The sequence below is a fragment of the Pteropus alecto genome, unplaced genomic scaffold (assembly GCF_000325575.1).
Source record: "Pteropus alecto unplaced genomic scaffold, ASM32557v1 scaffold24, whole genome shotgun sequence".
In the NCBI taxonomy this organism is placed as follows: domain Eukaryota; kingdom Metazoa; phylum Chordata; class Mammalia; order Chiroptera; family Pteropodidae; genus Pteropus; species Pteropus alecto.
Window position 1 is genome coordinate 19,609,616 of NW_006439192.1, and position 15,577 is coordinate 19,625,192.

Genomic DNA, 15,577 nt, shown 5'->3' on the forward strand with positions numbered 1-15,577 from the left:
ATGTCACCCAACATTCTAGTTTTTAGGGGATAGCTGCCTGAGGGAATGATTTATGTCACCTGAATTGGAGCACTGGTGGGAACTGACATAGTTTGGATGCCTGCAGTCAAAAAGAACAAAAAGTTCAGCAACTTCATGCAGAACCAGAGAACTAAAGTACCACAGACAGACACCAGAGGGAGCCCCAATATTTAGAGATTTCAGTCTTCTGAAAAAGAAAGATGCAAACCTCTCTAGTTGGGAAATTACACAAGATCAAAGAAGATATATCTCCAGGAAAGGACTGAGGACTCCCCGCCCCACAATCTTTACTCAGGCTGACTGGTGAAGGTCTTCCCCTGGATAAAGCTAGTCTATAAAAACTGAGAAATGGCTACTTTTTTAAATGCACAAAACACAGCAAAGAAATAAGGCACAGGAAGAAAGAAATCTGTAGACACACCCTAAAGAAAGTGAGACCTATGAATTACCTGACAAAGAATGAAAAAACAATTATCTTTAAAAAGCTCAATGAGCTACAAGAAAACACAGATAAACAATCTAAATCAGGAAAACAATGCATGAACAAAATGAGAATCTCAACAAACTATAAAAAAAAAGGGAGAACCAAATTCTGGAGATGAATAATACAATGAATTGAAAAATCCATTAGAGGGGTTCGCAGAAGATTTGCTTAAGCAGAAGAAAGAAACAGCAAATGTGATGATGAGTTATTTGAAGTTATCAAATCAGAGGAACAAAAAGAAAAAAATGAAATAAAAAAGTAGACCAATATACACATTTTAGGAGCCCCAGAAGAAGAAAGCGGCAGAGGGCTTATCTGCAGAAATAATGGCCTTAAACTTCCCATATCTGAGGAAGGAAATGGATACTCAAATTCAGAAAGCTCAAAGGACCCCAACTAAGATGCATTATATTCAAACTGTTAAAATTCAAAAACGAAGGGAGACTCTTGAAAGTGGAACAAGAAAAGCAACTTGTGTACAAGGGAGCGCCAATAACATTGTCAGATTTCTAAGCAGTTATGTTACAGGATAGAATGGTGTGGGATGACATACAGTGCTGCAGGAAAAAAAAATGCCATTCAGGAATACTACACCTAGTAAAACTATCCTTCAAAATGAAAGAGAAATACTTTCCCAAATAAACAAAAGCTGAGGTGGTTTATCATCACTAGACCTGCCTTATAAGAATTATTAAAGGGAGTCCCTCGAGTTGAAACAAAAGGATACTATACAGCAGCACAAAAGCACAAGAAAATATATAAAAGTTTTCGGTAAAGTAAATGTATGAATAAATACTGAATCTTGTAGTGCTGGTGCATAAAACAATTTTAGTATATAATTTAAAAAGTAATAAAAATACCTATGTTAATGGTTAAAAATATGAAAGGTATAATCTGTGACATCGTAAGATAAAGTATTATTATCCCATAAAGTGGGGGAGGGAGACGTAAAGGAGCAGTTTTTGTATGTTATCAGTTTAACCAGTGTAGCTCACTGCCAGTGTTAACATGCACAGGAATGCTGCCTTTTCTAGGATATGATGCTTTCAGTGATTGAGAATTACTATATTTCGTAAATGGAAATACCACTACTAAAAACAGAATACTATAAATAGAATGATGTAATTTGTTTCCAAAGACTATCGACATACTAGACTGATGAGAAAATAATAATAAAAGTGAGATACTTCATAGCAAACTCTGAGGGTAAGATTAAGACTATAATCCGCGAGTTATCGCAGGGTAAATGCTGCAGCTGCAAGCACTGCCGGCTAGGGGAAATGGGTTAAAGAAGATTGCTATAAGATGATTTATGTCATCCTCATTGTAACCACACACACACACACAAAATCTATAGAAGATGAATAAAATAAAAGAGAAGGAAATCAAGGCATGTCGCTACACAAAATCAACGAAACACAAAGGCAGCAAGAAAAGAAGAAAAGGACAAAATAACTACAAGACTTACAGAAAAACAATTAACAAAATATTATCAGTCATTATCAGTAATTCCATTAAATGTAAATGGGTGAAACTCCCCAATCAAAAGAAATAGAGTGGCTGACTGAATAAAAAAACAAAGCCAACTATATGCTGTCTACAAGAGACTCATTTTAGTTAAGTATAAGGAAATACATGGATTGAATGCAAAAGGATGGAAAAAGATAGTCCATCAAATGAACCAAGAGAGCAGATGTGCCCATACTTAGAGAAAATAAACTTTAAGTCAAAAATTGTCACAAAATACAAAGGATATTATATAATGAAAAAAGGGTCAATTCGCCAGGAAGATAAGTCATATACATGCACCCAACACCGGAGACCCAAATACATGAACTGACAGAATTAAAGGGAGATACAGACTATAACAGTAACAGTACAAGCTTTTAATACCTCACTTTCAGTAATGGACAGATGAACCATAAAGAAACTCAATAAGGAGATAACTTGAACACTATAAACCACCTGGACCTAATAAACCCATACAAAATATTCCACCCAATAATAGCAGAATACATTCTTTTGCAGTACACACAGACCATTATCCCTGATATAGCACATTAGGTGACAAAATAAGTCTTAACCAATTTAATAAAACTGAAACCATACCAAGTATCTTTTCAGACCACAATGGAAAAAAAACTAGAAATTAGCAAAAAGAAAACTGGAAAATTCACAAGTATGTGGAAATTAACACATTTGAACAAACAATAGGTCAAAGAAGAAATATCAAGGGAAATTAGAAAATATCTTGAGATAAATGAAAACAAAACAATGTACCAACACTTTATGGGTTGCGGCAAAAGCAGTACTAAGAGGGAAGTTTATAGCAGTATATACCTACATTAAAAAAGAAGAAAGCTCTTAAATCGACAACCTAATTTTATACCCCAAGGAACTAGAAAAAGAAAAGCAAATTAAATTGAAAGCAGAAGGAAGGAACAACAAATATCAGAGCAGAAACAAAACAGAGAATAGCAAAATAGGAAAGAGTTGGTTTTTTTTTTTTTTAAAAGATCACCAAATCGACAAATCCTTAGACTAAGAAAAAAAGACTCAATCAGAAATGAAAAAGACACTGTAACTGATGCCACAGAAATAAAAAGGATCAGAACATACTAGAATGAACAACTATATGCCAACCAATTGGATAACCTAAAAGAAATGCATACATTTCTAGAAAAGTAGAACTTACCAAGAATGACTCATGAAGAAATAAAAAAAAATCTGAACAAACCTATAGCTAATAAGGAGATTGAAACGGTAATTGAAAATCTCCCATCACAGATCCCAAGGCCAGATGGCTTCAATGGAGAATTCTACCAAACAAGTAATACCAGTTCTTCTCAAACTCTTCCAAAAAAACTGAAGAAGGGGAATACTTCCAAACTCATTTTATGAGGCCAGCATTACCCTGATACCAAAATCTGACAAAGATACTACAAGAAAACTGAAGACCAATATCCTTAATTATTGGTACAAAACTCCTCAGCAAAATACTAGTAAGCAGAATTTAACACCGTAAAAGGATTATATACATCATGACAAAGTAGGATTTATTTCTGGAATGCACGGATAGTTCAATATACAAAATAAGATCAATGTAATACACCACAATAACAGAATGAAGGACAACAGCCACATGGTTATCTCAATTAATGCAGAAAAAGCATTTGACAAAATTCAACACCTATTCATGATAAAAACTCTCAACAAACTAGAAAGAAATTAAATCAACATAACAAAAAGCCATATATGAAAAGCCCACAGCTAATATCATATTCAATGGTGAAAATATGGAAAGCTTTTGTTGTTCTCAGATCAGGAACAAGGCAGGGATGCCTTCTCTTGCTATTTCTTTTCAACACAGTACTGGAAATCCTAGCTAGAGCAATAAAGAAAATAAAAAAGGCCTTCAAATCAGAAAGGAAGAAGCAGAATCTGTTCACAGATGACATGATCTTATGTAGAAAGCCCTAAAGAATCCACCAAAAAAAATAAAAAACAAAAAACTGTTAGAATCCATAAACAAATTCAGCAAAGTTGAAAGATATAAAATCAAAACAGAATCAGTTGCATTTCTATATGCTAACAATGCACAGTCCAAAAAGGAAATGAAGAAAACAATCCCATTTAAAATAGCATCAAAAAGATAAAACATTCAGGAATAAACTTAACCAAGGTGAGATATCTGTACACTAAAAACTATAAAACATTGTTGAAAGAAATTAAGATATAAATGGAAAAACACCCCTTGCTCATTGACTGGAAGAGTTAATACTATTAAAATGTCCTTACTACCCAAAGTGATCTACAGATTCAATACAATTCCTACCAAATTCCCAGTGGCATTCTTCACAAAAATAGAAAATCATACTAAACTTCATATGGAATATTACAGGACCCCAAATAGCCAAAACAATCTTGAGAAAGCAAACCAAAGCTGAGGCCTCACATTTCTTGATAACATCACTAAACTACAGTAATCAAAATAGTATAGTACTGACATAAAGACAGACATCTACCCACTGGAACAGAATAGAGAACCTAGAAATAAACTCTCAAATATATGATCAAATTATCTTCAAGAAGAGTGCCAAGGCTACACAATGGGGAGAGGGATATTTGCTGCATGGCACTGTAGAATATACTTAACATTACTGAATTTATATGCAAAGATGATTAATATGGTAAATTATGATATATATATTTTTTCACTTTAAAAAAATACATTGGCCCTCTTTAAAAAAAATTTCTAATATAAATATGAAATAGTGATTTTAAGATGTTAAAAAGTAAAAATTAAAAAACTAGTCGGGCCTTTCTACATGGCTTACATGGTGGTGGTATACCTATTATATCTAGACACAGATATCATATTTCAAATTCTAGTACCTTAAAAATCTGGTCACGTCCCTATAGATAACTGAATCAGTTTTAGAATATTCTAAGTTTGTAATGTTTGCATTTCATGGCATACTTCCCTACTTTTATCAATGAACTGCTTACAATCAGTAAGTCTGTTAAATTATTCAGGTGTCAGTGCCAGGTACAGGATATTAAAAATAGCAGACCCTCAAATAGCTAACTTGATTTTGAAAGACTGAAGCTTTCCATGTGGCTGAGAACACTTTGTCAAGAAAATAAAACAAGGTTAGTGATTCTACCAGAATTATTTGGTATGACAGAAACACAAGGGTATTTTATAATTTTAAAAGTAATGAAAATACTATACCTCTAAATCATTTCTTATATCAAGAATTCATTAAGCTAAAAGGCAAGATAATGAATGCCATTTTCACTAAAACATTGGAAGTCTATAATAAGTCTTCATTTAAAGAGATTTATGACTAGGAAAAACGATAACACAGTCAAGATAGTCTTGAATATATTAAGAGAACTTCTGTACCAGTTTTAATGGCAAACTGGCTCTGGAACATACCATAAAGAATAAAAAAACAGACAGTTCCTACCATGATAAAGATGAGTTAGCATGACAGGGTGCTCCTTTCCCCAAGAACCTCCCCAAAAGGACTACAGAAGGGAAAAACCTGCACCCCCACCTGAAGAAAGCTCAAAAAGCCATCGGGTGAGAGAAACAAAGGTTTAGATTGAGTGAACTGGTGTGAGGAGTGGCGGCTGTGGTCCAGGGTAGGAAAAGAACTGTTAAGGTTGGCTTCTGCTTCTCCCCCAGCACTGGTTCTCACAAACTGTACCTCCCCAACAGCTGCCAGCAACTCAGACCTCTCCCTGTGCAAACAAGAGTAAGACCTGGGCTATGTTTGTGAGGCTTGAAGAAAAACAGGTAGAGATTGACTAACTTTGGGAAGTTGTCTCCTCTTCCTTCCCCTGATAATCTAAGGAGTATATCTACTCTTAATGCTACTAATCTCTAGAAGACACAGGGTGAAATCCTGATCTGACAGGTTACTTTGTGGGATGACTGACTGAGGCTTCCACTCTAGGACTCACCTGCTGCTATCCTTTGCATTCATGGGAACTAACAAGGATTAAAGTTTGGTCTTCCGTTATACACAATGTCTGACAAAGAAGCTGACAGTCCCTGGGGGAAAATAAGCTCATAGGCTGGAGCAATAAGACACTGGAGAAATACAACTATTTCAAAGGGAAAACAATATATTAGACCAGAAAGTCTATCAGAAGCAGGTATTTCACAACAGATAATCAATTTTAAATTAGCCTAATAGTCTAAAGAAGATATAAGCAACATAATAAAACCCGAATATAAAACAAAAAAGAACTAAACAGAAATATTACATATAAAACCTGAAATAGCTAAATAAAGAACTCAATAGATGGGGTAAAATGGAAGAATGGAATATCTGAGAAATAAATTAGCAAATTTCTAGATTGAAGAAATCTAGAAGAATGAAGCAAAGGACAATGATACAGGAAATAGGACAAAAATCTTTTTAATTTTTGGAATTAAAGAAGAATCTTAGATTGAAAAGGTCAGACCTAAAATTGTGAAGTTTAATATCAAAGATAAAGCACTGTAAAAGCTTAGAGAAAGAGCAGACCACATGTAAAGAAACAAGACTTAGACATCATATTTTCCAAATCAAGATTAATGCAAAAGAAAAAGGAATAGTGATTACAAAGTATTTAAGGAAATGATTTAGAACCTAGAATATTATATCCAGCTAAACAGTTATTCACATTCAAAGTCATGATCAAAATAATCAGGATTTATAAATTTTACAACATAAACAGCCATACTGAAAAGTGTTATATGAAGCATTTAAATAAGAAGAGACATATCCAGAGGAAGTTACAAGAAATATCTGAAGTTAAGGTGATGATTAAATACATACCTTAATAAAGACTGTTGCTGTTTTAGAGAAGATAATAAAATTTGTCTATCTTAATCCAGAATTAAAAGTCTCTATTATAAACATGATGGGGTTTGGGGTGGAGGAAAGGGAGAGAAGACCAAAAGATAAGAGACCTTGCCAAAGTTCTAACCTTATTAGTGGAGAATTACAAATTCTGTTTTTTTAAAAAAAGCAAGAATGGATTAAAAACAACAAAAGCTAGAACAACAAAAAAAAGAAAAACACTATCCTTCCAAATATATTGGTAGTTACAATAAATGTAAATGGACTACAGTCAATAGTTAAAAGGTGCGGACACATTGGATTTTTAAAAGATTTTATAAGAAATAAAGTTTAAGATCAAACAAAAGTTGGAAGTACGAGAAAGTAAAAAAGTGTAAAATCTGGCAAATGCTAGCAAAAGAAATCTAGTGACACTATATTAGTATCAAATAAAGTAGATTTCAAGACAAAACATTTTTAGGAATAAAAAAGGTCGTAAGATAAAATGTTCAATCAAGACAGCAATTTTAAACATGATGTTTTAATAGTCTCTAAATATATATGCATAAATTGATGAAAGTATTAGGAAAAAATCTATAAATAATACTGATTCTACATAGATCCAATAATTAGAGAATCTACATAGACTAATTAGAGATTCCCATAATGTGCTACGTCAGAGCCTCAAAATTTCAAAAAACAGGTTATCACCAGTCCATGAAATTTGACAACATATTTAAAATAGAAGGTTAATACAAAAATATAAATTAAAAAGTCACATGTTTGGACATTCAAAAACATACTACCAAATAATTCACAGATTAAAGAAAAAATTAGAAGTGTAAAAACGGGTAAAACCAAATAATAATGAAAACATTATATATCAAAAGCTGTGGGATAAGCAAAAGTGCTTCAAGGAAAAATTTATTAGTTACATATGTCACGTCAAAAGACTTACTTATATTCTGGGAGAGTTTTCTCAAATGCAGACAAAACAACATCTAACTCCATGATGTCGCTGCTTTTCTTTCCTTTTAGACACCAAATACGTACACAGTCGGAAATACCTAGAACATTAAGGTAAGCCAATTTAATATACTGATTTCAATAATTTGGCTGTAGGTCCAGGGTTCTGAAAGCCTTCAACAAAACTCATCCCATCAAATTGGTAAAAACAGCTCCAGTTGAAGAAACGTGGAAGGAGACATACTCCTCAATCCCAGCAGTCTCTCACAAACCCAACTATACTGTAATTCTGTAACTGCTGTCTCCTTGGTTCTCCCATTTCTGTTAAAGCAGCCTGAAGCACTGCTGCCTTTTAATTACTTTGCTGTGCTCTTATTTAATAGTCTGCCATTATCCAGCGCTACTGGTGATAGAGTTCTTCTTTGTTAACTATATTTTAATTTTAGTCTACCTAATAGGCTAGTTCTAGAACACAGAAAGATTACTCAGTGTATTGATTTAGATAGTAGTAATATATAGTAAGAGATTAAAACTATGGCGCATTCATGAATGAAATATTCATTCATTAAAATGGTACTGTAGAATACTTAGGATATGGTAAAATATGATAAGACAAGGATATGATCCCATTTAGGGTGAGAAAACCTCAGTGAAAAGATTAAAGAGTACAGACAAAAAACATGGTAGTTATTTTGGTGTGATGAATTATAAGTGACTTTATCTTCTTTTCCATAATTTATAAATTTTCTAGAATATTTTTGTAACAAGAAAAATATATAACTTCTCTTTTAAAAAAACTGAAAGAAAGAGATGCTTTATTTTCCTCTGAAACTTTTTCAGTAAACTTTCTGTATCATAAAAATGATGCAAAATAACATGGATGAATCTGAAAGTCAGATTAAGTGAAATAAGCCTTATAACGAGAGAACAATCTATATGATGTATGAAAAGAACATATTCTATGTGAAAAATTAAAATGATTTAATGGATAGGTGATAAAGCCAATATAATCAATTTCAATAGTAAAATCTAGGTGGTGGGTACATAAATATATATTGTAAAATTTTTTCACCTTTGTTGTGTGTTGAAATTTTCATGATAGATGAAAAAATCTATCCAAAAATCTATCCAAAAAAATCTATTACTCCAAAGTCCCATATTATTTTTAACTTTAAGTGGCAGTTTTATATACTTAAAATTTACTACTTGTTAGTTAAGTATTTTTAAATGAAATTCTTGAATGACTGCCAAAGCATAAAATGCTATTCTGTACCTGAGTCTATAGCTTCACTTTTTGATTTCTTCCTTTTTCCACGAAACATCTTCTTTTTCTGAGTGTTCTACAAAAAAATACAGGAAAGGATTTTACTTTTTTTTTCTTTTAAAAGGATTAAGACAGTAATATCAAATAATTCTTATTTACTTCTAAGCTAACACATCAATTATATATTTTATCTAAATTAATAGAAGGAAACATTGAAAAAAATTAAACTGTCTCAAAATAAAATGTAAATAAAATTTTCAGTTGGCTTTTAACAATGGTTGCCTTGCAAGAAGTTGAACTTTTATTATTTAAAATAACATTGTCTGGAATCAGCTCAATTTTCAAGCTATGACGGAATAGCAGCTTCTGAACTAGCTCCATTGCCATAAACAACCATAAAATGGGGGTGGCGGTTGGCGATTTTATTTAGGTATTGGACAAGAGGCAAACAAGACTAGGAAACTCAGAAAGTGAACTCTGTGAATGCCCCCCACTCCCACCCCCACTCCATGCCGGGGGACAACTTCCACACAACAGCACAACAAGCTAAATCCAAGGAGAACATGATAATCCTACTCTGCTGAGGAGGCAGAAATCAGAGTACAGCAGCTGAAGCACTCGGAATAAGCTGCTCAGAGAAGAGCAACAGAAGTCCAGGTGAGGGTTCTCCAAAAGTCCGTATGTGTAGGGTGAGACCACATAAAGTTTACCAGAAAGTGGCTATCATGGGATTAAGAACATCACAGGTAATAGAGAACAAGCAATGCTGGGGGAAATTAGATGTAGAAAATGCAGAGACCTCATTAAAACTAGTTAACACCTGTCTATCCAGCTGAGCTTGCAGCAGAAAGACTCTGACTTAGAGCTAAGAACCATGATCTAGAGCAGTGGTCCCCAACCTTTTTGGTACCAAGGACTGGTGCTCCTATGAGAATCTAATGCCTGATGATCTGAGATGGAGCTGAAGCGGTGATGCTAAAAATGGGGAGCAAATACAGATGAAGAAGCTTGCCTGCCGCTCACTTCCTGAAGCCTGGTTTCTAACAGGCCACGGACAGGTCCCGATCTGTGGCCCGGGGGTTTGGGGACCCCTGCTCTAGAGCATGCAGTCTCATACAGGATGATACTGTTCCCAAGGGGGCAAAAACTGATTCTTAGGGGGGGATGCAAAAAAAAAAAAAAAAAAAAGATATTACAATGGTTGTAAACCCTTGGAAGGACCCAAGTACCTAAACATAAACAGATATGCAGTATACTTGTGGTATTAAAATTTAATTGGAGGGATAATTAGAAGTAAAAAAATGTCTTAAAAGGCTTCATAAGGAGGACAATAATGAAAAAGGATTGAAAAACAGTGCCTTGGAGTAAAGACTACTCTAGACCCATCCTTCTGAAATCAATATTTGACCAAATTCACAAGGGAGACAGAGACTGGAGGCTGAAGTAAGCAGAATTCTAAGATGATCCCTAATGACTTCTATGACTTCCTCCACTTGAGGAAGGATGGCACCTGTGAATATGATGGGATAGCTGCTTCCTTTATTAGGTACATTATATAAGACTCCATTGTAGCCGAATAAAGAGAGATTGATTCTCTGGCTCCTTCTGAAGATACAAGTGCCATATGACTAGGACCTGTGGATAGCCTCTAGACGCTAAGATTGCCCCCCAGCTTCAACCAGAGGAAAAACAAGAACCTCAGGCCTACAATGGCAAGCAATTGAATTCTAACAACCTGAATAATTTTAGATTAGACCTTGAGTCTCAGATGAGATTTCAGTCCTGGCTAGCACCTTGATTTCAGCCTTGTGAGATCCTGAGTAGAAAATGCATCTGAGGTAATCCAGGTTGGACTTCTGACCTAGAGAAACTATGAGATATAAATGTATATTGTTTTAAATCACACAGTTTGTGGTAATTTGTTATGCAACAATTGAAAACTAATAGAGAGGTTGAGTCCCACTGAGTTAGAGAGGCTTAGAAAACACCTTAGACTTTTCACAAATCAATCCTAACAAAGGATAAAACCAAACCTACAGGAGTTCAAGATGACCAGAGAAAAATCAAGCTATCTATTAGAATAAAAGTCAACATTATTCAGAAGTTAATAGAATTCAGAATCTCAACAACTTATTAACAATAATGTCCAATACACAAATAGAAAGTACTACATTTAAAATGTTACACACAGAAAATGTGATCCATAGTCAAGACATAAAAAGTACTCAAACAAAACTGACCCTGATGACAGCCCAGATATCTGATTTAAGAAAGACTTTAAAGCTGCTATCATAAATACGTTCGAAAAAGTAAATAACTGTCTTAATGATTAAATAGACAGAGAATCTTAGCAGAAAGTATACTAAAAAAAATTTTTTTAGAAATTCTATAACCAAAATGCACATAATGAAAAATAAAAAGTCATTAGGTGGTATTTTAGTTTCTTTGGCTGCTGTAATAATTACAACTTGGTGGCTTAAAACAACAGAATGTATCTCCAACAGTTCTGTAGGCCAGAAGTCCGAAATCGGTTTCAGTGGGCCAAAACAAAGTGCTGGGACAAAACATATTAAGAGCTTGCCCAAAAGATATTATATGTCAGGAATCTTAGAACACGATTATGACCCAGAAATCTTATTTTAACAATTTTTTCTAATGATCAAGGGTGCGCACAAAGATTTAGCTAGAAATTCATCAAAGCACTTAAAATTGTTTAAATTGCAACTGTTCATTAGAGATGAAATAAACTATGACACTTTCATGAATGAAATGTCAGACATTCATTAAAATATTGTAAAATACTAAATGATAAGAACATGGTGCCACTTAGGATGAGAAAAACTCAGTAAAAGGACTGAAGAGTATAAACCAAAAAACATGGTTATTTTTGGGTGATGGAATTATAGGTGATCTTCTTTCCATACCTTCTAAATATTCTAAAACATTTTTATAAGATATAAAACATCTTTTTTAAATACTGAAGGAAAGAAAAAATGCTTTATTTTCCTCCTAAATATTTTTCAGTCTTTTTTTCCCTCTCCAAGGGGCTGGCAGACACACTTACCAGCTGACTTTCTGTTGCCAGTGTCTCTTTTTCAACAGATAACTTGGCACTAAGAGGTCCCATCTTTTTAGGAGTGCTCAATTCAGCTGATGTCTCTGAACGTTCTGAAGATGCTGTAGCTGGAACAGCTTCATGTTGTTGTCTACTTATTTTCTCTGCTGGCTTACCTTTTATTATTATATTACTTTCTTTAGTGCTGTCAGAGTCATCACTAATGGGCTTGAGTTTTCTTCTTACCTGTCAAGAAAACAGCATTACTGATTTAGGAAATACAAATGCTTATCATTCTTATTGTAATAGTAGATAACCATAAAGCCCAAATTCCTCATTTCTAAATTTCAAGATTGAATATACAGAGAGATGACAATGTGATTAGTGGATAGGATGGGGAACCTACATTAAAGAAAGCTCCAAATACACTCCCAACAAATTACTGATTTTGTAAATCACAATCTAAACATATAACATGAATGCTAAAATTGACAAGGTACAGAGATATATCTCTGTAATGAAGAACACTTCAGATATAAAAATATTTCACCTTTTGTTTAAAATGTACCTTCTAAAACAATACTTTATGAAAAATATTGCTACAGAACATTTTTCCTATTTGCATCCAATCTAAACAGGATATGAAATATCTTACAAATTAAGGAGAGAACACTTCTACATACCTTTTTTGCACTAATTTTTACAGACTCGTTTTCACTTTCTTCAATTTCAGAAGTGTTCGAACTGTACCAAAGAACAAGCTGTCAATATCTTGCATACATTTCATTTTTATTCATATATGTCTTCTATAAGTTGCTTGTCCAACAGGAAAACAAGCCCAATTTAATGAGATTTCCTACTTGTCCTGGGCAGGCTGTCGCCTTCCCAGATTTACTGGTCATCTCCCACATCTTCCCATTCCCAGGCCACATCAATTTATTCTTGGCAGTACTGTCAAGTGTCCCATTAGTGCAGCACCTTCCTCAAAGTAACCGCTTCCAGGTTTATAGGCTATCATTTGGACTAAAAGCTAATCCGCAGACACTAGGCCCATCATTAGGTGATAAGAGAATATTTCTTTTGTCTTCTGAAATGGAAAAAAGTAATCCTAAACTTCTGATGAGATGAGATCTTTCATTATTTTCATTCAATACAACAAATATTTAACATCAGCCTCAAAATGCAAAGTACAGTGAATAAAATTATTTTTTTAAAAGGAAGAGCCTTCTTTTAATGGGTTCACTGTCTAGTAGGAAGACCAAAGATAATGCAGAGTGATGACTTGGCAAGCAATGGACACAGAAGATGTGGATACATGGCTGAAGTAATAGGAAAGACATTATGGCTATGACACGAGTTGACTTTTGAAAACACTTTTCCAGTCCAGGAGAAGAAATAAAGGGAAGGGCATTTTAGAAGGAAAAGTAAAAGATAAAAGAACTCACATATTCAAGGAACTTGACAAAGAATAGACAGTATTTGCTGTTAAAGGGAAGGTAATGCTAGGGAAGAGATCAACAGATATGTCCAGGGAGACGGTGAGGCAGCCGCAGAAGTGTGCTGCTCATGGCTCCCTACAGTTGGCCCACAGCCTGCAATGCCATGAGGATCCCCCGCAGCATCTTTGTGGGGAGTCTCCAGCCGATACCTAAGCATTGAGAGTACTAGGACCTGGTCATTTCTGATGAATACAGGACTCTTCAACAGGTCATCTTTTCGCTAGAGCTCCCCAGGGGGCTGGTCAGAACTGTGAGAGTTTACACAGCACGGTCTGAGGCCATCTCTGCCCAATCATGACTCTTCTAAGTTTCAAAGGTATTACTAATAAACCACCGTTTCTTAGTCAGCCTCTGTATCTACTTACCCAAGATCCAAACTGGCACAGAGGCTGCCTATGCCATGCATACAGGCAGTGAGGAGCCCTTAAAAGGTGTTATCTCACTCTCACGAGATGAGACTTGCATTTTAGAAAGATCACACTGGAAGCTGTGTGGATGGGTGGATGGGAGAACAGAGGAGAGAGTACAATTTCAGAGATAAGGAGACCAGGCAGGAAACTACTGCAGGGATGCTGGGGAGAGTAGCTGGTGCATAAACTATGGCAGCTGCAAGGAAGTAGCAGGGGTATGAAGAGGAAAAAAGTGGATTCTCAAGGTAGTCACAGGCCAGAATAGGATTGGTCAGAGAATAGAAGATACCAAGAATGATTCCCAGATTGCTTTTTTGGGTGACAGTGGGACCTGTCAACCTGGAGAATACCAAAGAAGCTTGTGGACACTGGATGGAGAAAAGAACTAAACTTGGTTTTGCCTTTGTCAAGTCTTTGGGCACCTAGGGAAATGACCAATAGGCAAGACATCTCAGGCCTCAGGAGAAAGGCTGGGTAAGAAACAGACTTGGGGACAGTGGCATATGGATAGTTAAAACCATGAGAGCAGTACTGGGAATGGGTGGAGAGGAAAGGGCTAAAAGCAGAATCACCTACACATAAATAGGAGAGGGCGGGAAAAGATCAAGGAATGAAGAAATGAACATCCCTGGTGAGGATTTGGGACCTGGGTGCTGATGCTTCCATGAGTCCTGGGAAATGCTGCTGACCTCTCTCTGCACTGCATCCCTTCTGCCCTGACTTCCTTTTGTATCCATACACAAACCCTGTTTAACATAAGGAAATAATGCCCTTTGTCTGGACTTATCACACCACCAAAAGCAAGATTATGGAGAATGTCCCTACTATTAAATGCAATGCGCAGGTTCAGTCCTTACCTTGCTTCTCAACTGCCTTCGATCCTCCTGAAAACACACACACACACACACACACACACACACACACAAACTCTCCAGAATCAATAGGCATGCCACTGGGCTAGCAGGCAGGACAAGTCATCAAGGGCTGACTCTTACTTGGTGTCCACTGCTCACACTCCCTATCCCCTGCTGGGGCTTCGGTTTCCTCATGAATAGGCTGAGAATGGGGATAAGTGGCTTACTGTTTGAAAAAGGACCCCGTAAAGTAGATATTTTAAACTCTATTAAGCAGGTATTTTAGAAGACATTTTAGAAGTGTGAGAAGGCAGAGAATGGCATAAGCCTTTGAACTTCCACCCACTGAACTGGAGTCTTAGAAATTTTCTGAGTGTCCCATGGGGAGACTGGCTGACTCTCCCTCAGACTCGTCATCTTTCCTACTGTATTTCCATTAAGGCCACCTCCTCGTTCCCACACCTCTGCTTGTCCACTTTCCATTTCAGTGAATGAGACTACCAGAAACCTGAGTTTTTCTTTAGGCCCCTGCAGGAAAGTTGCATACATGACTTTTACTTCTTACTAATTCATCCATTTAAAAATAATAATAATAATAATAATGAATTTCTTATTGTTCTTTTTCAATGAAGAAGTATTTTTTAAATTTCTCATTTTTAATTTATAATATAGTAAATAATAGTAAT

At 35.3% G+C, this 15,577-nt stretch overlaps 1 protein-coding gene across 4 annotated transcripts in view; it reads right to left on the reverse strand.

The window, feature by feature from the left end:
* The window catches only part of CENPU (centromere protein U), a 39,922-nt gene that overhangs the window by 7,055 nt on the left and 17,290 nt on the right, over positions 1-15,577 (reverse strand). For all 4 annotated transcript variants that reach the window (XM_006916372.3, XM_025050012.1, XM_006916371.3 and 1 more), the window contains 4 exons: positions 12,812-12,872; positions 12,138-12,374; positions 9,083-9,149; positions 7,802-7,910 (listed from right to left, as the gene is read on the reverse strand). In XM_006916372.3, coding sequence (XP_006916434.1) covers positions 7,802-7,910; positions 9,083-9,149; positions 12,138-12,374; positions 12,812-12,872 — 474 coding nt within the window. The remainder of the gene's footprint in view (positions 1-7,801; positions 7,911-9,082; positions 9,150-12,137; positions 12,375-12,811; positions 12,873-15,577) is intronic.